General features: G+C 38.8%; 5 protein-coding genes and 3 long non-coding RNA genes across 8 annotated transcripts; 5 read left to right on the top strand and 3 right to left on the bottom strand.

Annotated features, from left to right (window-relative positions):
* Positions 1 to 48: 48 nt before the first annotated feature.
* LOC145698510 (uncharacterized) lies at positions 49 to 3,130 on the bottom strand. Its single transcript, XM_081775710.1, has 5 exons — positions 2,995 to 3,130; positions 2,679 to 2,950; positions 1,754 to 1,922; positions 1,308 to 1,592; positions 49 to 795 (listed from the first exon to the last, which is right to left on the bottom strand). The coding sequence occupies exons 2-5, from the start codon at positions 2,732 to 2,734 to the stop codon at positions 49 to 51; spliced, it is 1,257 nt and encodes a 418-aa protein (XP_081631836.1). The 5' UTR covers positions 2,735 to 2,950; positions 2,995 to 3,130.
* Positions 3,131 to 3,401: 271 nt separating this feature from the next.
* LOC145699034 (uncharacterized) lies at positions 3,402 to 7,926 on the top strand. Its single transcript, XM_081776285.1, has 12 exons — positions 3,402 to 3,575; positions 3,878 to 4,187; positions 4,665 to 4,934; positions 5,021 to 5,245; positions 5,669 to 5,975; positions 6,110 to 6,297; positions 6,340 to 6,508; positions 6,552 to 6,627; positions 6,912 to 7,083; positions 7,127 to 7,233; positions 7,573 to 7,658; positions 7,716 to 7,926. Exons 1-12 carry the CDS (start codon positions 3,541 to 3,543, stop codon positions 7,775 to 7,777), a joined length of 2,007 nt encoding a protein of 668 aa, XP_081632411.1. The 5' UTR covers positions 3,402 to 3,540; the 3' UTR covers positions 7,778 to 7,926.
* Positions 7,927 to 7,964: 38 nt separating this feature from the next.
* Positions 7,965 to 10,093, top strand: LOC145697031 (uncharacterized). The gene is made up of 5 exons (XM_081774165.1): positions 7,965 to 8,388; positions 8,434 to 8,544; positions 8,643 to 8,754; positions 8,799 to 9,678; positions 9,720 to 10,093. Exons 1-5 carry the CDS (start codon positions 7,990 to 7,992, stop codon positions 9,769 to 9,771), a joined length of 1,554 nt encoding a protein of 517 aa, XP_081630291.1. The 5' UTR covers positions 7,965 to 7,989; the 3' UTR covers positions 9,772 to 10,093.
* Positions 10,094 to 10,920: 827 nt separating this feature from the next.
* On the bottom strand, positions 10,921 to 11,531 carry LOC145699125 (uncharacterized). Its single transcript, XM_081776377.1, has 2 exons — positions 11,368 to 11,531; positions 10,921 to 11,294 (listed from the first exon to the last, which is right to left on the bottom strand). Exons 1-2 carry the CDS (start codon positions 11,496 to 11,498, stop codon positions 10,961 to 10,963), a joined length of 465 nt encoding a protein of 154 aa, XP_081632503.1. The 5' UTR covers positions 11,499 to 11,531; the 3' UTR covers positions 10,921 to 10,960.
* Positions 11,532 to 11,957: 426 nt separating this feature from the next.
* On the bottom strand, positions 11,958 to 12,301 carry LOC145700379 (uncharacterized). Its single transcript, XR_014134200.1, has 2 exons — positions 12,214 to 12,301; positions 11,958 to 12,177 (listed from the first exon to the last, which is right to left on the bottom strand). It is a non-coding gene; the product is annotated as an uncharacterized LOC145700379 (long non-coding RNA).
* A 5,232-nt stretch (positions 12,302 to 17,533) lies between these two features.
* LOC145698509 (uncharacterized) lies at positions 17,534 to 18,922 on the top strand. The gene is made up of 6 exons (XM_081775709.1): positions 17,534 to 17,712; positions 17,900 to 18,273; positions 18,319 to 18,389; positions 18,487 to 18,653; positions 18,693 to 18,787; positions 18,831 to 18,922. The coding sequence occupies exons 1-6, from the start codon at positions 17,534 to 17,536 to the stop codon at positions 18,920 to 18,922; spliced, it is 978 nt and encodes a 325-aa protein (XP_081631835.1).
* A 915-nt stretch (positions 18,923 to 19,837) lies between these two features.
* LOC145698508 (uncharacterized) lies at positions 19,838 to 20,102 on the top strand. Its single transcript, XR_014133926.1, has 2 exons — positions 19,838 to 19,943; positions 19,987 to 20,102. It is a non-coding gene; the product is annotated as an uncharacterized LOC145698508 (long non-coding RNA).
* Positions 20,103 to 20,158: 56 nt separating this feature from the next.
* LOC145699897 (uncharacterized) lies at positions 20,159 to 20,999 on the top strand. The gene is made up of 4 exons (XR_014134105.1): positions 20,159 to 20,289; positions 20,333 to 20,407; positions 20,450 to 20,526; positions 20,568 to 20,999. It is a non-coding gene; the product is annotated as an uncharacterized LOC145699897 (long non-coding RNA).
* Positions 21,000 to 22,710: the final 1,711 nt, after the last annotated feature.

Below are 22,710 nucleotides of genomic sequence, written 5' to 3'. Positions count from 1 at the left end.
GATGAACAGCCCCCCCTTTTCTAGCAAAATTAATGATGCCTACAATTATTAAAATCCGGTAAATACGACCCCCGGTACGAACCCGTCCCTGTGAGTGTCTGTTCCTTTCATCTTGTCTTTCTCAGTAACTTTTTCCTCAATCTTTGCGTTTGGCTTTTTAAAATTCTTGGAAGGATAGTGGTTCAATTCGACGACCCAGGGAAAGTAGCCGAAATCCGTTTGCGAAATGAACTCATTTCTTTCAATTTTGCTACCAATCGCTCGTCTTTTTCGCCAAGTCTCTCGTTCAATATCGTAGTCGCAATCCCACGGTTCATTCTTTGGCCTCAGTGAGGTGCAGAGAAACTGGTGGTCGACTGGAATCGTGTCTCGAAGTTCCGTCATTGGATTGTCCGGCGTCGCGCCTCGGGCCATTTCGTATCTCTTTGCGTGCCTGAGGGGAGAGCACGAGCCTTTTGGAGCGTCGACTTTTGTTCTGTTGCAAAGTTCGGAAACGACCATTGGATCTGTGTTCGATGAGACGACTGGTTCGTAATCCGGCTGGCACTGGCATTCATAAACCCACTTTTCGTCATCTTCATTCGCCGTCGGATCTTTGGCTAGTTGACAGACTCCATTTTCGTGGCTGCACTTTCTAGCGCAGTCGGTTTTGTCTGTCATGCAAACTCGCAAAAACGCCTTTTGTAATTCATGCCACCAGCCTCTGAACAACCGGTCTGGCTTCAACTCCATTTGCCATTTCTTTTTCGAGTCCTCGTCACTTTTCACTTCTTTTCCAGCGAGTTTGCCCATGACCTGAGCCTAGGGTTGCAAATTTTGTGCAAATTATTGGTTAAAATTAATTAAAAATAAGCGGTGGGCTAAGCTTGGCTAAGCTCAGCTGAATTTCTCTTATTTTCTCTAGAAACCAGCTGAGCTCAACTGCGTTAAGTTTAATAGAATTATTTCATCGAAGCTAAGCTTCCTTAGGCTAAGCTGCCTTTCGGCTTAGGCTTAGCTAGCTTCTTTTTGCATTTCTTTTTTGGCAAAATCAGCTAAGCCTAGCTAATGCTTGGCTCAACTTATCGTAAAGGAAAAGTCTTACAGCATGTGTCGTAGGTTGGCTAAGCTCAGCATAGGCCTTTCAATTCCGATTCGACTTAGTTCAGCTAAGTTTTACTTTGCTAAAAAATTCCTCATCATTTCCGACATAAGTAATCAGTCTTGCTCAGCTAAGCCAACTTCTTAGTTGATTAGCTTAGTTGAATAAGCTTAGCTGGCAGCTTAGTAAGCTCAGTTTACTAAGCTTATAAAATTGGCAACTCTGCCTGAGTCATTCTCCTTCTGACATGTTCCATGCAGCGATCATACTTTTGTTTCCTCACCGAATTCAGCTTCGTTTCAAACTTCTTCAGCGATCCAAAATTCTTCGAGAAAAATAAACTGTCGGATTCTTTGCAAAAGTCGTTGACAAAAGCCCGCTTCTTTTCTCGACAAGTGGAAAATTCGTTGTCGCCGAGTTTTTCTCCGTCGCAATATTCTTCGATGGAAACTCGTTCTAGCGAGCGCTCGAAGAAGCCGCCGAATTTTAGCACGGAGAAGGACGTTTCGGTCTGAAAGATGATTTTCAGTGAACATTCAGAAATCTGGGCCCGGGCTCGGCAAGTGTGTCCATTTTCTATTTTTTTCTATATTAGGACGAGCCCAGTCAGAAATTCAAAAAAATAATCAAAATCTTCCTTGATTTCAAAATCAAAAAAAAAAAATATTTTACCTTCAAAAACTTGTTCGCATCTTTTTTTGGAATTTCCGGCAACTTGCTCAGATCAACATCGCCATTTTCGTTCAAGCCATTGAAAAAAGCAAGTCTTGAATTGTGGCAAAAATAGCCGTCAACGGTTTTGTCGTCCCAGTCAAAAAAGCTTTTGCTTTTTTCGGCTTCTTTTTTTCGGGCTCAGAATTTTTGCTTTTAATAAAAAAAATGAAAGACTGGAATCGGCAACCTGTGTAGAAAACCTGAGTCAGGGTGCGAAAAGAGGTTTAATAATAGCCGCGCAGCGGCTTTTTTTAGAAAATAAGCCGCGAAGCTACGCGGTTTTTATCAAAGCTCTTTTTGGACCCTGACACAGGTTTTCTACACAGGTTACCGAGCCCTGACAAAAGAACAACAGTCACTGGGCCAATATTTACAGTTTGATTATTACGATTGACGATTGTTTGTTGAGTACAATCAGGCCGAGAAAAGGGATAAGACTGAGTCAATTAGAATTGTACATTTTTGCAGCTGAAAGATGTGTTCAGATCAAAAGCGCTAATAAAATACGGAAATGACTAGCGACGGATTTTTTCGTACTTTGGAGCCGAGGCGACGTAAATTTTATGTTTGAAAAGGAGTTTCTTCTTGACAGCGTGGCATTTTCATTCTCACGAAAATTTGGTCGAATTTTAAAAGACAAAAAATGTTTCTAAATTTCGAAAACTTTTTGGAATGGTATGAGGAATCGACAAAAAGTGCGACAATTTTGACCTAAATTTGGGTTTAATTTTAGACCAATCAGATTTGCGGATAGGGCGGATAGGCCAATCGACTTTCAGAAAAACAATTCGCAAAAAATCGTATTTTTTTCGTCGCATTTTTGGTCGATTCACGCCAGCACCTAAAATAACCCAAAAATCTTTAAATCTGAGCCGGTTTTCCTGAATCCTGAGCGCGCACAAATCCAAAAATCGATAAAAAGAGCAATTTTCTTCGCATGCTTCCGCCAATTTTTCTTTAGTTCTCTCCTTTCATTTTCCTTCTTTCTTCCTTTCAAAACTCTGAGAAATTAATTTTTACGAGACGGCGACGAGATTTGACGTTTTACGAAAAACGGAGACAACTGCGCTGCGGAATGGCTTTCTGTTGGCTTTGACCAATCAGCGCCAGCGTAGAATCATCCAGAGTTTTATTTGAAGAAAGGATTTATGGTGCCTAAATTGAATTTTCCCTTTTTTCGATCATAATTGGTAGTCTACCTCTAAGAGAAAATCGTATTTTTGAGAAATTTATCTTTTTGACTCAAATTTTTTCGATTTCAAAATCTTGCATTTTCGACTAAAAATACAATTTTTCTTTCTAAAAAAAGAAACTAAGGTGAGAAGGCTCGAATCGACAAAAAATACGACAAAATTTTCCGTTAGCTGATTAGCCAAATTCAGACTGCTTATTGGTCGAAAATTTTCACGCAGAATTTTGTCGAAATTTTTGTCCTTTCGAGTCGTTACCTCGAGAAAACTGCAAATTTATTGAGTTCCTTCAGTTTTATTTGTATTTTTTCGAGACAAAACTTGACTTGTCTGTCTCAAACATATTATTTGCCGTAAAAAAGCTCTTCCAGAACTCTCTCTTTTTACGATAGAAACTCGTGACTTTCATCATTTTATTTCAGATTGCTGATTTAGACATGCCGAGGTCGATAAGGTTCTGAAATAAAGACAACGCCTATTCCGAAGTCTTTCTAGTGTATATTTTATTTGCAAGAAAAACAACGAAAACTTGGTGAACAAAGAAATTCGCGGAAAATGGAAGTTGCGCGAAGAGAAATTGACCCATTCAGGTTTGCCTCGTTTTTTACAGTCGCGTTTGCGCGAAATAATTCGCGACAGAAATCCGGTTTCTTAGGCCGTATTACACGAAGCGACAATTTTTGAGTGACTAAATTTTCAAATAAAAAATCAGCCAATGAGAAATTTGTAAAAAAGAATAATTCCATCATTTTTCGCGACAAAAGACGCCAGGATTCGTGCGACACTGATTTTGCGACATAAAATCAACGCTTATTTTTGTCGCTTCGGTTCATCTCTTTTTTTTTCTCCGCAGCTTTCGTCGTGCACCTCCCTTTCTTATCCTATTGTTCAGATGGAACTTCAACATTCCAAAAGAGCTCTACCGAGTTCCGCTCTTCATCATGATCGAAGCTCTCGTTTCGGGAAGAATCCTTCACGACTCGACCCCGACTTGGATCAGCGTCCAGCTCTGGCTCGGCTCCATTATTCCGCTTTTTCTTCACGACGACAAAATCCCCCAGTACTACCGCCTCGTTCTCGTTTATATTGGCCATTGTATGCTAAACCTGGTAGACGCCTTTTTGCTCAATTTGACGCGACCCGATTCGCCGCCAATTTACGGACTCATCGGTCTTGCCCCGATGGAACTTCCCGATTTTCAGGTTTGCGATTTTTTTGCGAATTTTTCTTCTAAAATAGCCATTTTTCCTGGGAGTTGACTCGAATAGACAAAAAAGTCGACGATCTTGCCCAAAAGTTTAGTCGAATTTTAGACGGGATTGCAGCGCGAATCGGAATACTATTTTCTGAAATCCGATTGGCCTACCCGCCGAATGTGGCAATCTTATTGGTCCAAAATTTTCTTAAATTCTCGCTAGAATTGCCGGCCGAAAATTGTCGCCTCGTGCCGCCTTCCCGATTTCCGCAATCGCCTAGCCGACCAATCAAATTTATGAAAAATTTGTCGCAAAAATCGAACTTTTTGTCGACATTTTTTTATGATGCCGCCTTATTTAGGGAATGTTCTAGTGTTAGCTTTCCATCGAACATAGAATAATCTTTCTTTCGGTGAAATTAAATAAGGGTGTTATTATAATAGCTTTGGAAGAAAAATTCTATTCATTATTTTGAATTTGCAGTACCTGGTCCGCGTGGCGTTTATGCTCTTCAACCTGATCTTCTTCCGCGCGACGCTTTCAAATTTGATGATCATCGAGCCTGAAGACGAAGATTCGCGCTGGTCCTTCTCCCAACTGCCCGCCATCGCAGTGGGAGTAATAATGCTTTTCGCGAACTTCGAAAGCGCGGCGTATTACATTCTTCTTGGAATCAGAATCATGTGTCTCAGAAATATGATCATTCCGATTACCAGAGAGATTTTACGGACGATTCATGATACTGACATAGCCAGGGTTTAAAATTTGAAAGTTAGTTTGAAAAAGTCTTTTCTACCTCGAGTACTCGAGTTTATCGATTGCTAACCCTATAAACAGCCGAACAGTACAACAACATTTTCGAGGAAGAAAACACCGATCCGGAAACTCAAGTTTACGCGCACATGCGAACCGGCCTCCGCCTGATGCTGGAAACGCTGATGAACAACAATCCAGCTTTTGGAATCATTCTTAAAATATTGCTCCATTCGATGATCATCAAGAGCGTTTTGCACGCGATTTCGACTTACACGCATTTCGGCAAATCTGTAGAAAGCCTTATTGAGGTAAAAATGGGAAAGCGACAAAAATTGCGACGAATTTTGCGTTGTCGACTTTTCTGGCGCTGATTGGACAGAAAGCGGAATGCAGGCTTCTGATTGACTATGAATAAATATATTTGGCCAATCAGAAGCCCGTATGTAGTCAGCTAGCCATTGGCTAGTAGCCAATTAGCAGCCGGAAAGCCGCGCTGCGACAAAAAAAAAATGCGACATAGACCCTTTTCTGCGACAATTTTCTCGAATCAGATTTCTCTATTCACTTGGCTGCCCAATCAGATACCAGTAAAAGAAAGTCGTGAAGTGGGTTTTCTGTCGGATTCATTTGTCGCTTCCCGGCACTGTCTCAAAAAGTCGCCCGCGCAAATTTTGTCGCTTCGCGCCTCTTCTTCGAAAACGGATATTTGAATAATCTAAAGTTATATTCAGTCGAGTCCTGACATCGAAAAGCTCTCAATAACGAGTCTCAACTCTTCCGGTCTGGCAATGATGAACATGTCCGCTTTTGGCCTCCACGAGTTTGTCGAAATGCAATATTTCGGCGACTACATGCCCTCCACAATCGTCAGTTCCATCGTCTTGATTACTACTGATTCGTTGTTTTCCGTCTTTGCAGTTGCGTATTTTCTTTCTGGGCCGGGAGTTTGGCTCGGCGTCGCTATTCAAAGATGGCTGGGAAATGGAGAAGAACCGAATGATCCCGAAGAGAGGGGGCAGCGGATGGGACAGTTTCTTGGTAAGGAAAAAATAGGAGCGACAAAAATAACAAAAAGTAGATCGTGCCGAAATCTCGCGATTTTCTGTCGCTTTCTCTTCGCGGCAATCTAAAAAAATCTCGCAAATAGACTATCTTCCTAACTAAAAAACTAGGAATGCTTCACGGATTCATGGCGCTGCAAACAGGAATCACCTTCATGAGTCCCGAAGAACGATTCGAGCGCGCTTACAAAAACAGCTGGCTGGAAGTGGTCGCCTGTCTCCACTACCTCCACGAAATCGTCGACGCCGAACTGAACAGCAACCATGTCGACGGGCGCTCTGTTTCTCGTCCTTTACAGGTTCTCTTCTTCTTTTGATCTTTTTGACAACAAAATAATCAGGCGATGTTTGCGTTGTTCCTCATTCCGCTTTGCATCGAAATTGAGCTGCTCAAAAATCATGAAATCTCAACTTGGTCGATTCCCGTTTTTGTCTTTACGCTGGAACTGATCGTCAAAGCGGTCACGTCTTTCGCCGTTTACTGGTTGAATCAAAATGACGCTGATGAAGGTTTTTCTTTTAATTGTTCATTTCAACTGATATTTGTTCGTAGATACGATTTTCTGGACAAAGACGGCTTCAAAAGGAGTAGAACTCCTCGGCGGAATCGTTATGTTGATAAATGCCATGTAAGTCCCTCCCTAGGCTCGGCAATCTGAGTAGAAAACCTGAGTCAGGGTGTGAAAGAGCAAAAATGGAAAGCCGCGCAGCGGCTTTTTTGAAAATGAAGCCGCAAAGTAGCTTCGCAAAAATATCATTCAATCTTATTTTAAACTTCTTTGCGGCTTCGTTCTTAAAAAAGACGCTACGCGGTTTTTCATTTTTGATCTGTCAGACCCTGACTCAGGTTTCCTACTCAGGTTGCCGAGCCAAGAGTTCCTTCCCACTTTCTTTCATCCTTTTTGAATTTCAGCTATGTTCTGATCTTCGAGCGTCCAATAATGACCGTCGTCCGAATTCTGATGATGACTATCCACACCTATTTCAATATCTACAGAACTTTCACCAAAACGGCGAAATCGATCAAGCTCCGACTTCAAACCGCCGATTTGCTTGACAAGCTCAAGGTCGTCGACGTTTCGGAGGTAAAGACAATCGCCATTTTAGCGTGGCTTTAGATTTGTTTAGATTCCTGAGCCGGATAGATTATGCGCAATTTGCTACGAAGATTTTGCCGTTCAGACTTGTTCCTCGAATCCCGTCGTGGAGACAAGTTGTCAGCATAGATTCCACAAGTAAGGACAAAATTATCAGAATTCTAAGGTTCATTTTTGACCAGCTATTCAGTACTTAATAAGGGCTAGGCTTTGTGTGAGGATTTTTTTTATTCCAAGATATAAAGATGAAATAACCAGGTTAATTCCGAATTCCGAATCGGGGAAATCCAAATTGGGGTCCCCAATTTAAAAAATTAGAAAATTTTAAGAGATTTGTTCAGAAAATTATCTTTTTCACTCACTATTTTGTTTGATAAAAAAGGCTCGAACTTTTTTGACGATAAGTTTTCGCTAGAAATTTTCCTATCTCGATGTCTACCCCCTAACACATGATTTCAATCTAACTTTTTTTTTCAGGCTTTGTATAAAGAAATGGCTGCGCTTGAAAAACGTCTGCCCACTGTGCCACCGTCCCGTCTTCACTTCTGCTTCACAACCTGGTGGTAAGAAAGTTTCTTAAAGAAACTCCTCGAAAAATTGAAAATTAACCAATTTTTCAGCCTCAGATGACCAAAATCAAAATGCCCTGATCCTCGACAACGACGACGACGATTTATTTTAAATTTTACTTTTTCAAAATTTTGTACAAAAAAACTGAAAGATAAGAAATCTTCTGTATCCAACACTGCAAAGTAAAGTGTATCTATGCTGCTTCAACTCAAAAAGCGAGCGAATTATTTGAAAAATGAATGTTTAAATAAACCACATATTGAAATGTAAAAAGGGTCTAAAATTGAATTTCTAGTGATCCAAAAAGTAAAAAAATCGGCTAAAATGGATGAGTTTCGTCGCTCAACTCTAAGAAAGATGCTCGATTATCCGCAAATTTTGTCCGAGCTGATTTTTGAGCGAATGCCGATGGATTCATTGACTCTACTCGCCCCTTTTGTTCTGGAATCCGATGATCGATCTTTTGATGATCTGACGAGAACGCTTTTTTGCCGAAACTTTCTCAACTATCATTACGAAAGAGACACAATTCTTGATCTCGTTGGAAAAGAATTCGAAGCAGAGAAAAAGGGAAAACCTGATCGTCTCTCTGAAATCATGAAAATTATTCAAAAGCGAGAAGATCTCAAAAACAACAAGAAGAAACTGATTCCAAAAGCGACGATGGAATTATTTACAGAACATGAGTTCTTCGGTTCTTCTGTCAAATTTTCTGGCTCATATGTAAGAAAATATAACTTTTGAAACGTTCACTCTCAATTTGCCTAGATTTTTACTAAAGACCGGGCCGGAGATCGTATCTTCAAGATTAATCGCGAAAATGACGAGCGCTCACCGATTATCGAACCAATTGAATATGATCCACAAAATTTTATCGAGGAAAGAGTTGCAAATGAAAAATAACAGTCAGCTTGCCTCTTGTGAAAATCATCTAAGCAAAAGAGAAATTTTGAAAAAAAAATGCAACTCCGATTAAGTATTATGACTTTGAACCTGAAGATTCAATAACCATGCTCGAAACAGTTTTTTTGGGGCACCGTCACGAAGATTTGCCGGCTTTCTTTGATTATGAAACATTAAAGTTTGCAGGTTTAATTCTACTCGTCAAAAGTGTATCAATTCAACTGTTTTAGAATTAGGACGCAAGAGACATTTTCTGCACGAGAAAATTACTTATTCTCCAATAAACCGAAATTTCTCTCGGCAACGATCTTGGAGAGATTATAAAACTAATCCTTGTATGAATCTACATCCTGTACTCAACTTCAAAGATACTTTTTATCAAGAAGATACACCCATGCGTCGATATGTTGTCGATTTTAGCAGTTTTTCTGGTGGACAAGAAAAGATTTTTTGGAGCTTCGATTTCAGCCTTCCAAGGGGTAGGCATTCGATTTGGGCAAGATTCATCGGCGAATCTAATTGGCTCGTGGTCGTTTACCCTCGACTTCCTTCTTTGTCTGCGAAACTTTTTCATTGTGATTTGAATACGAAAGAAGTTCGTCATTATTCTCTGGCAATCTGCCCGAAAACGGTGGAACATATAACACGTATAAATGATGACCGATCGGGCGTACTGAGACTGCACTCATCACATCCGGATCCATTCGAAGAAAGATATTTTGGAATTTGCGATTCTATTCTGTACTGTTTAAAGCGCTGCGATGTTTATAAATTCGATAGTACAGGATTGCAAGTTCCGTTGAAAGAACCTCGTGATAATGGAAGATATTTTGCGCTGGGAAGCATTGGAAGATGGCTCGGTTCTGATGAACCAAATGACGATTTGACATACTTGTGCTTCTTGAAATATCGAGGAGAATGCAGTGTATCGGTTAAACTTGGCACTAACGGCGTCATCCATCTTGTTTTAAATTTGAAGAATTATACTGATGCATTTACGTTTCAAATCAAAGCCGTCCAAAGGAAAATTTCTAAATCTCAAAAAGCTACAGTGTTCATAGATAATAACGACGCTGAAGAAACTACCCTGCCAGTTATCAACCTTGTTAAGTATCATATTTTCTTTTTCGGCTTTTAAATTGCCGGTTCAGAGGATTTCTGCATTCCGGAATACCGAGATTTGAGCGAAAGTCTCGAGCCTGACCACTGCGATGTTGGATACGTCGAAGGAAACAAGTTGCATCTTCTTGTTTGAAATTATCCGGTTTTTTAACTCATCATTGATGAGTCATCAATCACTGTCATTTTTACATCTTTTCTGCCTATCTCAATCTGGGCTTGGCAACCTGTGCAGAGAACCTGAGTCAGTGTCCGAAAGAACTTGATTATTAGCCCTGACTCAGGTTTTCTTCACAGGTTAACAATCCTACTAGATCTCAATGCTGCCCAATTTACCTTCTCTTTCTGTGGTGTCCATATAATAAGTCAATTAAACTTGGTGATTTTTTATTCAATAAAGGTTCGGTGAGAAAAAACGGCCACTCATTTATTCATGATTTATTTAATAATTGCAAGAAGCAAAATTTGCAGGTTCGTGTTGTTTTATTTTTCTCTAGCAAGTAAACTCTCCAGTTATTCCATAGAAAAATAAGTATTTATGAATCGCCATCGTCGCTTCAACTTTCACTTTATCTCCCGTGTTGCATTTGATCGGAAAAAGGACATCATCAGTGCTTTTGATTAAATTATTCGAATGCGTCAAATAGTTCGACTGGCCGGAAAACCCTTCGAAGCCATTAGGAATTTCGTCAAATTCAGCACCAGTCACTCGGAGAAGCAGTCCTTTGAATCGTTTTGGCTCATTGTCCCCGTTTTTGAAGATCACTGTTCTCTTGGACTCGTCGTAGTAGAAGCTGAGGTGATGATGGGTGGGTCCATATTTGTCTCTTTGAATCCAAGTTTTTGAATGGGGACTCATCAATGTTGGGCTCAGGTCTTGCGGGCTGGACTCGGCAACCTGTGTAGAAAACCTGAGTCAGGGTCTGAAAGATATTTGATCAAAACCCCCTTGCTTTTCTTTGGCAAGCTGATTTGGCGAAACTCATTGGAAAAGTGACGCTACAGGGCTTTTCTTGAAATATCTTTGAGACCCTGACTCAGGTTTTCTACACAGATTGCCGAGCCCAGCTTCCAGGACTCTTGAAAATCCCGGCGCGCCGCCTGGGTAAGAAAACGAAAAAGGAAGGAATAAAATTTTGAGTTTCATGATTTTCAATCTGCTGAAAATTTCCTCTTTCATTTAAAAATTTGAGTGGCCCTGCGGCTTCGATTACGCTTGAAGATCATTCTAGCTGTTGACAGTTTATTTCAAATACCAGTCAAACAAAAAAAATCAGCACTGAAATTCGCCGACGAGATCGAAAAAGAACTCGTTGATTTTGATCGCCATCGTCGCTTCGACTTTGACACTGTCGCCTGGATTGCAGGAGATCGGGAAGCGAACATCGGCAGTGCTTTTCAAGGCGGGAGATGAGTGCGTCAAATAGTTGCTTTGGTGGGGGTAGCCTTTGAAGCCGCCGGGAATGCCGTTGAACTCAGCGCCAGTCAGTCGGAGAAGAAGACCCTTGAATGTTTTGGCGTCGTTGTCGCCGTTGACGAAAACGACTTCGCCGGAGGACTCGTCGTAGCCAAAGCTGATGTGGTGATGGGCAGGGCCAAATTCTTCTCTGTAAACAAAATTGTGAATATTTTGAAATACTATTTTCGAAAAATACGAGTTTTAACCATTCTCTATCTTACTTGGTCGCCCACAATCTGGCATGAGGTCCTCCTGGCTTCAAATTTTGCAGAATTGGAGTATATCCTGGAGCTCCGCTGGATCTGGCGGAAATTGAACCAGCGAAAAATGCGAGAGCGTTGAAAAATTTCATTTTTTTATAATTGATTTTCAATTTTCTCCTGAAATTTTCTAGAAGATTGAGACTAGGTGGGGTGTAACGACCGTTTTATGCAGAACGAAACCGCCCGCGGCAGTTGTTTTTCGCATGAATTGAGGGAAATGGAAAGCTCTGGACTTTTATTGACGCAAGGAGTTTTGGTCAGGAAAATGAAATATGCAGAATTTCATTAATTTTTAAAAATAATTTATTATCAAAGTTGCATCAGTTAATTAAAGTTTGCATGAAATAAAAAGCTAGGTTTAAAAGCTTGGTATTTCGAAAATTAAATGTGTCTGAAAAAAAAAAAGAATAAATAATTAAAGCTTTTTTCTATTTTTTTTAATTGAAAATTGATTGAAAAAGGTTTAAAAGAATAGGTTTAAAAATAATTCGCGACTAGAAATTTCAACAAAGATAGTTCTTACTAGTATTTGCTGATGAGGAGCGCGAATATATTTGAAAATGAAGTCTTTGCTTTAAAATCGATCATCATTTTATATAAATTTACAGAATTACTTTCTTACAGTAATATTCCAGCGGACATAAAGTCGTTCTCCTTTGAGTTTGACCATTCCTTGTGAATCCGGCGTCAACTTCTTCGCCGAGTTGTAGCTCTTCCCATCATAATGGTCAATATCGTCCGCGTCGGCTTCAAAACCGACGCGTTTTCCTAAAAAATAAAAATCTCAAATTCAACAATCAATACCGTTGAAAAGAAGCCACATTTTCCAGAAGCCGTCGCCGCCGTAGTTTTTGCTCTTCGATTGATGTCGGATTGTCCAGCCAGCTTCCGATACTTCGAAATTGTCGTTGAGCCAAAACTTAATTTTGGATGAAAATCGCGTCGAAACAAAAATCAAAAAACTAAAAATGTGATTTTATCCAATTCCTTCAAATTAAAAGTCGTCAAGCCAGAAGCCATTCCTCGAAGCACTTTTGGCACATCATGTTCGTAGTGCTGAGATCGTTTGTCGTCGCCATGAAAAAGACCAAATCCATCATGTGGTGATCCGCAGAGAAACCCGACAGTTTTTTCAGTTTAGTGTTTTCAGTTTCGAGCTTTGAGATTTTGCTTTGAGCTTCCTTCAAAGTCCGCTGGGTTTTTCCCATAAAATCGACCATTTTCTTCTGCGTTTCTTCAAGTTTCTTCTGCAACTCCGCAATCAAATAATCCTTAATAACATCCTTGGTCTCCAATCGATTGAGTCCAAAAACGAGGTTTTCCGGTTTGATTCTATTCTTGAGCTGCTCAACCAAACTCCACAAAAGAGGCTGTTTCATCAAAGAAGTCACGCTTTCGACTCTTTCGCCGATTTCGACGACCAAACATTGCTTGATCAGACTTTCCATGACCGGAAAGGCGACTTCTGCTGGTTGACGGATGTTTTGGGCGATGTTCATCATTGTTTGCAAAGGGTCATCCGTTGCGAAGGGATGTCTTTTTCAGTTTTCAAATTTTCATAAAGAAAATCAAAAAATCTTTGATTTTAAAACTATTCCTGAAAGAACAAAGCATCTGCATGATAATTCCAAATGGCCACAAATCTCGTCGGAAAGAGATCTGCTCAGTTTCTTGATTTCTAAGCGTTTCGGGTGGATAAAAGTCCATTGTTCCAGCGACACCGGTGTTTTTGGTCGCCTCGATCGTTCGGGAAATGTTGAAATCGGCCAGTTTTGCCTTAATTTTCTCAAATTTCTGATGACGTTAAAGTTTGTTTACCGTTTTCTTATCAGCAGAAAGCAGGACGTTTTCGGGCTTGACGTCTCGGTGTATCACATTTTGGGAATGGACGTAGTCTATTTTAAAATTACGATTTAATTATTCAAATTTGTGCAAACCTAGAGCAACAGCCAGTTGAGCAGTAATCCGAAGCGCTTCATTTTCATCCCACGGTTCTTCAGTTTCTTTTCCTTCTGAAACAAAAAAGCAATGGAAAAATGCTTCTGCTTGATCTTACCGTTGAGAAGTTTCTCCTTCAAATACTCGGACAAGTCGCCTCCTGGAAGATATTCGAGAATCAGAGCGTGGTAGGTGAAGTTGTTCGGGTCAGTAAAAACGAAATCGTCGAGCAGTTTTACTACATAGTCATTGTCTTTTGAGAGGTTTTCATTAACTTGTAGTTCATTCCAGAAAGTTTTAAGATCTGGTCAATAAACCCTTTTCCTAGTCTTCGGAGCAAAGCAATTTCCGATTTCGCGTCTTCTTTTTGTTGTTCATTCAAAAGCGCGATTCCCTTGAGCATTTTCTGCTCGTTGTCTAAACACGATCACGTAACCGCTCCTTCCACACTTCTCTTTACCATTTTGAGTATCCTCGACGAGAAAGTAAATCTTCCCATCTCTCGACTCTTTCAATTCTCTGATCGCCTTGTAGCGCTCGTTGATCATTTCACCTTCCATTTTTCGTCAAAATTCGATTCTGCTGAATGAAAAAGAGAATTTGCAGCGCGGCCGGCTTTTTCTGTTTGCAAAGATCGCCTTCTTCAAATTCTGCAAATATTGCTCCGAATTCGCCACCGCCCAGCAACTGTATTTATTTTGTCTATTTACAGGGCTTAGGGAAAAAACGGTCCGTGATTTTTCCACGAATATCTATTCGGCAGTTCATTTTCTGATTGAGCTAAATTTATTAAATAAAATTAAATCCGTATGGTTTTGTTTATTTCAGTAAAGCTTTCGGATGCTGAGATCCATCTTCAGTACTAGAATAAAGTGTAAAGAATACGAAAAGAAGTGAAAATATTTTGAGGGCTAGACTTTGAGAGAGAGTAGCGCACTGAAGTTCAAATGAAAGATTTCAAGAGAAATAAATTTGGTCTAGAGAATTTTTGAAAGAATAAATGTTGAACTAGAGATTTTTGAAAATGATTAATATAATCGGGCTTCGGATCATTTTCAAAAAGTGCCCGACTATATTATTGTTATAGATTGGTGTTGACGTTGTCTGTTAAGGGAAGGTTGGCAGAAATGGATATGATATGATTCAATAAAAGTTCGTTTGAAATAATCGAAGACATTGTCTTTTAGAACAGTAAAATGAGATTTTAGGTACTGGAAACGTTGAGATGGAGTTGGTTTGGAACCAAAGTTAGAAAGAAGATTATTTTTATAATTATTGCAGTTAAAAATATGGACTCCGACTTCCGATTTTCGACTTTTTTGACCATGTTCTGAAATACGAGTGTTCAATTGCCGCTTTGTGTGGCCGATATAGTTTTGAGAGCAATCGCATACGAAAGAGTAAATGCACGCCTTTCGGTTTTCCGTGTCTTTTCTAGGTTTAGTAAGGGGAGTTAATATTGAATTCAATCTGATGCATCGCCAACTAATTGTTAATTTGAATCGCGGGAGATGAGTTTGGAAAATTTTTAGGATGTTTTTGTGTATTGTATTACATCGTTCAGAAGTAAAATCTAGCGATAAAAATAGAGAGGAATCAAAATCTTTATCTTTAGTTTTGTTTGAGTTATTTTTAAATTTATCAATTTCATTTTTCAAAAATTGTTTAGGGAAATTGTTTTTGATTAATTTAGATTTAAGTTTAGAAAGACCTTTGTCTTCATCTTGTTGATTTGTGCATGCGTTTCTAATTCTATTACATGATCCTAAAATTGTGTTACGTTTATGAGACGTAGGGGCTATGGAAGTTTTGTAATTCATTGTAACGGAACTTTTTGACTTTTTCTCGAAATGTTCCATCTCTAATTGGCTAGTTTTATTTGAAAATTTAATTGTGGTGTCCAGAAAATTAATAGATTTATTTGTTGAATGTTCAATTTTATATTTCAAATTTTTGTCGGCTGAATTTAAAGACGCGAAAAGTTTCAGTTTACTTGATTTTGTGCCAATAATTATGGAATCGTCGACGAATCTGTTATATAGAATAATGTCATTATTTCTCAATAATTTAGTAATAATAGGGTTTTCAACTTTTGCTGCATAAATATTCGCTATGAGTCCACTTATTTGTCCTCCCATGCTTATACCTTGTATTTGTTGATAGTCTCCCACAAGGGTCTTAAAACTTGTAAAATCTGTAAGGGTTGCTTTCAAAATAGACTGAAAAAGTGATCGTGGTGGTATGTTTGAATCAAGATTAGAGTAAGGGTTATCATTATTATTATCTTTTTTGGGAAAAAACTTATTAGGAAATGCATAAATTTTATCACAAATAAAATTAATTGCTTCGAAAACATTGATATTGTCGTACATTTTGACGATATCCAGGCTGTAAATACAGTGAATTTTTGGGTCAAATTTATTTCTTATATTAGTCAGATTAGTTTTAAGTTGTTTAGTGTCTCGAATTTGAAATTTACAGAAGCCTTCTAACTTTTTCAGAATTGGTAAAAGATAGAATTGTTCTATATTTGATGAAATAGCATTTCTTCCGCTAACAATTAATCGAAGGGGTTTATTCTCTTTCGATTCTTTGCTTATGCCGAAGCCGATTCTGCTATTGAAATTTGGTTTAATTTGTTTTTCTAATTTATGACTTATGTATGGTTTAAGCATTTCGATAATATTATTCATTCGAAAATAATTTAGTTCTGTGTGATCATGTGTAATTGGTTTATAGTTATTTGTAGTGAGAATTTCCAAAAGTTTATTTTTGTAATACTCAAATGAGCAAAATCTCAAATTTTCAGATTTATCTACATTAATAAATAAGTAATCGGGGTGTTTCGCGAGAAAATCTTTTAGGATTTTAGCGTCATTAGATGATGAATAACTTTTTCGTAAAAAATGAAATTGAGTTTTTAGCTTTGTTTTGATTTCATCTATTTCTAGCGCGTCCAATTTTAAATCTTTGCAATACTTTAACACATTGTTAAAAAGATACTCAAAACTCTCCGTAATTCTAACTGTTGTGGGCGAGCCACCGATTGGTCGTTTACTTGAAAATTTAAGAATCTGGATAACCGAATGGGGTATTTCAATATTTGTGTCATTGAAAATATGAATGGATGCTTGATCAGATGATGGTGATGACAATTGTTCAAATTTTCGATTAAGAATTTTAGTATGAGATGATTCATGCTCATTTGCAAGTTTGAAATGGTATTCGATGGATGAGTCGGTAAATGTATCGGAGGAATTATGAAAATGTTTTAACTTAAGATGATGAAGCTGAGAATTAAGATGAGAAATTTTAGCTTGATTGTTAAATATAGCGTTTTTAGTGATCTTCGTTCGTTTTTGGTGGATAACATGCGGCGACCAGTTTACCTTCGATAGGAATTGACAAGAAAAGGCGGTGAATTTAGGGTTGAGTCCAGCAGTTAAACATCTCTCGAGGAATAAATTGTTACTTCTTGTTCGTACGATTTTACGGGTACATTCGTATATTTCGTAGATACGGTGATGTCTGTTTTCCATTAAGATAATCTCTTGTTGTTTGACATCGGTGAAATTGGTATGGTTTTGTTTATTTCAGTAAAGCTTTCGGATGCTGAGATCCATCTTCAGTACTAGAATAAAGTGTAAAGAATACGAAAAGAAGTAAAAATAAACCTTTGAGGGCTAGACTTTGAGAGAGAGTAGCGCACTGAAGTTCAAATGAAAGATTTCAAGAGAAATAAATTTGGTCTAGAGAATTTTGAAAGAATAAATGTTGAACTAGAGATTTTTGAAAATGATCCGAAGCCCGATTATATTAATCATTTTCAAAAAATCTCTAGTTCAACATTTATTCTTTCAAAAATTCTCTAGACCAAATTTATTTCTCTTGAAATCTTTCATTTGAACTTCAGTGCGCTACTCTCTCTCAAAGTCTAGCCCTCAAAATATTTTCACTTCTTTTCGTATTCTTTACACTTTATTCTAGTACTGAAGATGGATCTCAGCATCCGAAAGCTTTACTGAAATAAACAAAACCATACCAATTTCACCGATGTCAAACAACAAAAAATTAAATCCAAGCATTTTTCATCAAAAATCGTCGATGCATTTCCGGCCGGAATTAATCATTGAAATCAAATCATTTTTTCATCGCATCCCTCTTCGCTGATTTTCAAAGAGATAAAATGCGACTTGGTATTTGCCTCTTTGCAGGCATTTCTGCCCAGTTTTTTGATGAAAAGTTCGGAACTCTTTGTCATGCGACTGTGGACGATATGAGTGCACTGGATGGTCTGAATGAGACGGAGAAAAATGAAATAAAAGATATTGCTTTTGGAGTTGCATTTGTCAAGGAAACCATAAGGTGAATACAGTAGTAAGCCCAAAATTGTCGGAAAAACTGTGGTTTGGGCCCGAAATAGTCGATTTTCTAGTCGAATTTGAGAGTAGGTGACCGGAACCGACAAAAAATTTCGAAAAATCGAATTTTTTGTCGGTTCCGGACACTACCCCGAATTGGAGCCTGAAATTGAAAATCATGTTCCTTTCAGACGGCTTGAAGAAGATGTTAACATCGCCGGGCTTCTGTTTTCCTCCAATTTCTCTGACGCAACTTATTTGGACACAATCACCATCGCGAAATTCATCCTTTTCAAGTGGGACAACGACTGGTGCAAAAGCGGGATTGAAGTTTTTTCGACTGAGCGCGAGAGCATCGAATTGGACGTCGCCGCTATTCGAAAGTTCATTTTTGATATATTTGCTGAAGTTAGCGAGTCTTCAACGCGGGAAATCGAGGATATGATCACTTCCGTTGCCGCGTTTCTTTTGACTGAAGTAGAGGGCGAAAGCGCGAATAATGTGTTTGAGTATATTCTCCAGCCACTGGCTCCGTTTTTCAACAACGGGTCTTCTGAACTTCCAGGTAAAAGATTTTATCAAGAAAATGACAATCAATTTGTATTCGAAGATCTTACTCATGTGACCGATATCATCGCTGTTTTCTTGCAGGAAGGATTATTACCACCATTTTTTTTGAAGGCGCCCTTATATTTGTTTTTATCCCTACATTGAATACCTAACCCTAACCCAAACTGAGTAACTCTACTTAGTCTTCTCCCCCTACCCTGACAGTCAGGGCCTAACCCTAACTGAAACCAATATTCCTCTCAAAAAGCGATCAACTGTGCCGCGAAGCTATGCCAACGAAATCTGTTCTGGAGTCAACGATGCTGTCAAACAATTCAGCAGAGCTATTAAACCCCCGATCGAGAAATTCCACGCGTTCTACTTAAAATACTTCAGGTACTCTTTCGATTCATTATTTTTTAAAACGCATTTCAGCGGAAATTTTACTAAAATCGACTCGATCGGCAGCGATGTTGGAACAGCATGGGCGTTCGTTCGTCTCGTCGCTTTGTATCCCGAAGCTTGTGACGGTAAAAATTCAGTTGTGCGACAAAATTTTCGTGCAAATTATAGATGTGATGGAAATGCTTCAATCCGTCGAGTTCTACAATGCAGTCTCGGACGCTACTGAGTTGACAGAACACTGGGCTCGGCAACCTGTGTAAAAACCTGAGTCAGGCTTGGAAAGCCTGAAATGAAAAGCCGCGTAGCGAACAAAATTACTTTTATTTATTTAAAAATATTGACTAAGCGGCTTTTCATTTTAGTTCTTCAAAACCTGACTCAGGTTTTCTAAACAGGTTGCCGAGCACATGCGGAACAAGTTATTCCTATGCTCCAAAACATCATGACTTTTGAAAATACAATCGGCCATCCTGAGGAACAAACCTTTTACACTGGCGTTTTGCGATGGTTTATTTACAGGTTTTTTTTTCAAATGAAAATTTTCTGAAAGAAAAATTTCAATTTAGCGCCCGATTCAATTTGATGCTAAAAGAATACATTCCTTTTGTCCAGAAACACGGTAAAAAACACTGATTTTGTCTTCTTTGGACCATTTTCTTAGCGAAGAAGAATTATTTTTTCGGCGCTATTTGGGGCGGCTTTGAAGACAGTTTCGACGGGAATCTGCTCGAACAAGCGAAGGAACTCGACCGATCTGCTCGAAGCATTGAAGCCAACCTCTTCTGCGATGCGCCAAATAACAAGACTCAATGCGAAGAGCAGCTTGAAGAAATTTGGGAAAGAAATGGACTGCCGCTCAACAGAGATTCTTCCGCATCCTCAGCTTCAATTTCAATGGCTTTTGCTTGTTTGCTTTTTATTTTCTTCTTTTAGTCAATAAAAAAATAAAACTTAATAAAATATTATGAATTTTTGTTTTCATTCTGTCTCTTTTAAAAATATCCGGGAAATTTTCATTTTCGACGAAGACCTGTAAATAGACAGAACAAATACAGTTGTTGGGCGGTGGCGAATTCTGAGCAATATTTGCAGAATTTGAAGAAGGCGATCTTTGCAAATAAAAAAGCCGGCCGCGCTGCAAATTCTGTCTTCTCATTCAGCAGAATCGAATTTTGACGAAAATGGAAGGTGAGATGATCAACCAGCGCTACAAGGCGATCAGAGAATTGAAAGAGTCGAGAGATGGGAAGATTTACTTCCTCGTTGAGGATACTCAAAATGGTAAGGGGAAGTGTGGAAGGGGCGGTTTCGTAATCGTATTTAGACAACGAGTTGAAAATGCTCAAGGGAATCGCACTTTTAAATGAACAGCAAGAAGAAGACGCAAAATCGGAAGTTGCCCTGCTTCAAAAACTAGGAAAGGGGTTTGATTTTGTTTGAATAAGTTTTTGCTTGATTCATTATTTCAATTCAATTTTTAACCTCTGAAAAGACAACGACTATGTCGTGAAACTACTCGATGATTTCGTTTTCAATGGCCCAAAAAACTTCACCTACCACGCGCTAATCCTCGAATATCTTCCTGGAGGCGATTTGTCCGAATATCTCAAAGAGAAGCTTCTCAACGGTAAGATTCAGCAATAACATTCTTTCTTTATTGATTCTTTCAGAAGGAAAAGAAACTGAAGAACCCTGGGATGAAAACGAAGCGCTTCGGATAACGGCTCAACTGGCTGTTGCTCTAGGTTTGAGGAAATTTGAATAATAAAGTCGTAATTTTAAAATAGACTACGTTCATTCCCAAAATGTAATCCACCGAGACGTAAAGCCCGAAAATGTCCTTCTTTCTGCTGATAAGAAAACGGTAAATAATCGATGACTTCACAAAATAAATGCAAAAATTAGGCGAAGCTGGCCGATTTCAACATTTCCCGAACAATCGAAGCGACCAAAAATACCGGCGTCGCAGGAACAATTGACTATTACCCGCCGGAAACACTCAAGAATCAGGAACAGTGTTTGAAAAAGAAGGTTCCGAAAATCAAAGACAAAACCAATTTTTGGAATTGAATTTTCGGATAACGAATAAGATTGCTGTATTTGGTCTACCGGCCAATCAAAACCCTTTTCATAAAAATCTCTTCCAAAAATTTATTCTACCCAAAATCATTGAGCGGATATTTGCTTGAATTTTAGCCGACATTTTTCCGAAAAAATTGGACGGTTCTTCCTCAGACCGGTGTTTCAACAATTTTCAAACACTGATAAGGAAACCGAGCAGATCTCTTTCCGACGAGATTTGTGGCCATTCGGAATCATTATGCAAATGCTTTGTACTTTTAGGGACAGTTTTACCAAATTTTAGAAAAGTTTATTTCTTCTCTTATTTTTTATTTTCGAAAATACTTTCTCACAAAATAAAGTTTCAAAACTGAAAAAAGACATCCCTTCGCCACGGACAACCATTTCCAAACAATGATGAACATCGCCCAAAACATTCGAAGTCCAGCCGAAGTCGCCTTCCCTGTAATGGAAAGTCTGATCAAGCAGTGTTTGGTCGTCGAAATCGGCGAGCGAGTCGAAAGCGTGACTTCTTTGATGAACCAGCCTGTTTTGTGGAGTTTGGTCGAGCAGCTCAAACATCGAATCAAACCCGAAAATCTCGTTTTTGGACTCAATCGACTGGAGACCAAGGATGTTATTAATGATCATTTGATTGCGGAGTTGCAGAAGAAACTTGAAGAGACACAGAAGAAAATGATGGATTTATGGTGAAAGCTGAACAGAGATTAACAAAAACACAGGAGACTTTGAAGGAAGCTCAAAACAAAATCACAAAGCTGGAAACAGAAAATAAAGGACTGAAAGAAAAGGTTGAATTCCTCGGCGCATCACCACTGAACGGATTTGGACTTTACAACGGCGACGACTCTTCATCTGTCCGAAGAGGACACGAGGAAGCAGCAGTGCGAAGAGTGCTTCGAGCAATGGCAGCTGGGTTCACGACTTTTAATTTGAAGGAATTGGATTAAATCGCATTTTTCAGTATTTTGAGTTTTGTTTCGACGCGATTTTCAGCCAAAATAAAGTTTTTTTCAATGCAAAAATTTGGAAGTGTCGGAAGCTGGATGGACAATCCGACATCAAACGAGCAAAAAAGACTACGGTGGCGACGGGCAATTCTGGAAAATGTGGCTCACTTACAACGGTATCGATTGTTGAATTTGAGATTTTATTTTTTAGGAAAACGCGTCGACTTTCAAGCCACCGCGGACGATATTGGCGGTGATACTGGGAAGAGCTACAACTCGGCGAAAAAGTTGACGCCGGATTCAAAAGGAATGGTCAAACTCGAAGGAGGACATACTTTTGTCCGCTGGAACATTACGATTCGACAATAATTCTGTACATAAAATAAAATTTCCTATCTTGATTTCGAAAAACAGCCTTTAAAAATATTCGCACTTCTCATCAGCGAAAGAAAAATGAATGAAAACTCCTCGTTGATTTCGATGCGCGAATAAAAATCAAGCGCTCGATTTTTTAACAAGTGAGGTAGAATTGAAATTTTCTTACGTAATTCTGTTTTTTAATCATATTTTTTATGAAAAAAAATTCGAAAATGATTTTTAAATTGGTTCTACTGATTCAGTTGTTTCTGGCGAATCCATACTGCAGAGAAATGCTAAAGCTAAAAATGTGCGTTTTTAGGGGCTTTCTCTAAAAAATCAATTTTTTGATACATCGTAATTTACTCAATAAAAGTGCTGCTGATTTGATTGTACGTCTTGCTGGCCGTCTTGGCGTCCTTGGTATCAAGTATCTTGAATTCAAGCTGAAGTGGCCGGATGACGGCCATTCGCTCGTCCATTCGTTTGAAGAGCTGCCTGTTTTCAAGGGTCAAAATCATGATTTAGCGGTTACTTTCAATTATTTTCAAAAATAGCTAGAAAGAGTTGAAATTATTTATGACTCATAATAATTGGCCAAATGATTTGGAATGCCGATTAAGAAGTATTTGCTCTTATTGCCGACATCGCATTAGAAA

Source organism: Oikopleura dioica, chromosome 2 (assembly GCF_907165135.1).
Source record: "Oikopleura dioica chromosome 2, OKI2018_I68_1.0, whole genome shotgun sequence".
Lineage (NCBI taxonomy): Eukaryota > Metazoa > Chordata > Appendicularia > Copelata > Oikopleuridae > Oikopleura > Oikopleura dioica.
The sequence above is the reverse complement of the archived record's forward strand: the minus strand, read 5'-3'. Positions and strand labels throughout refer to the sequence as shown.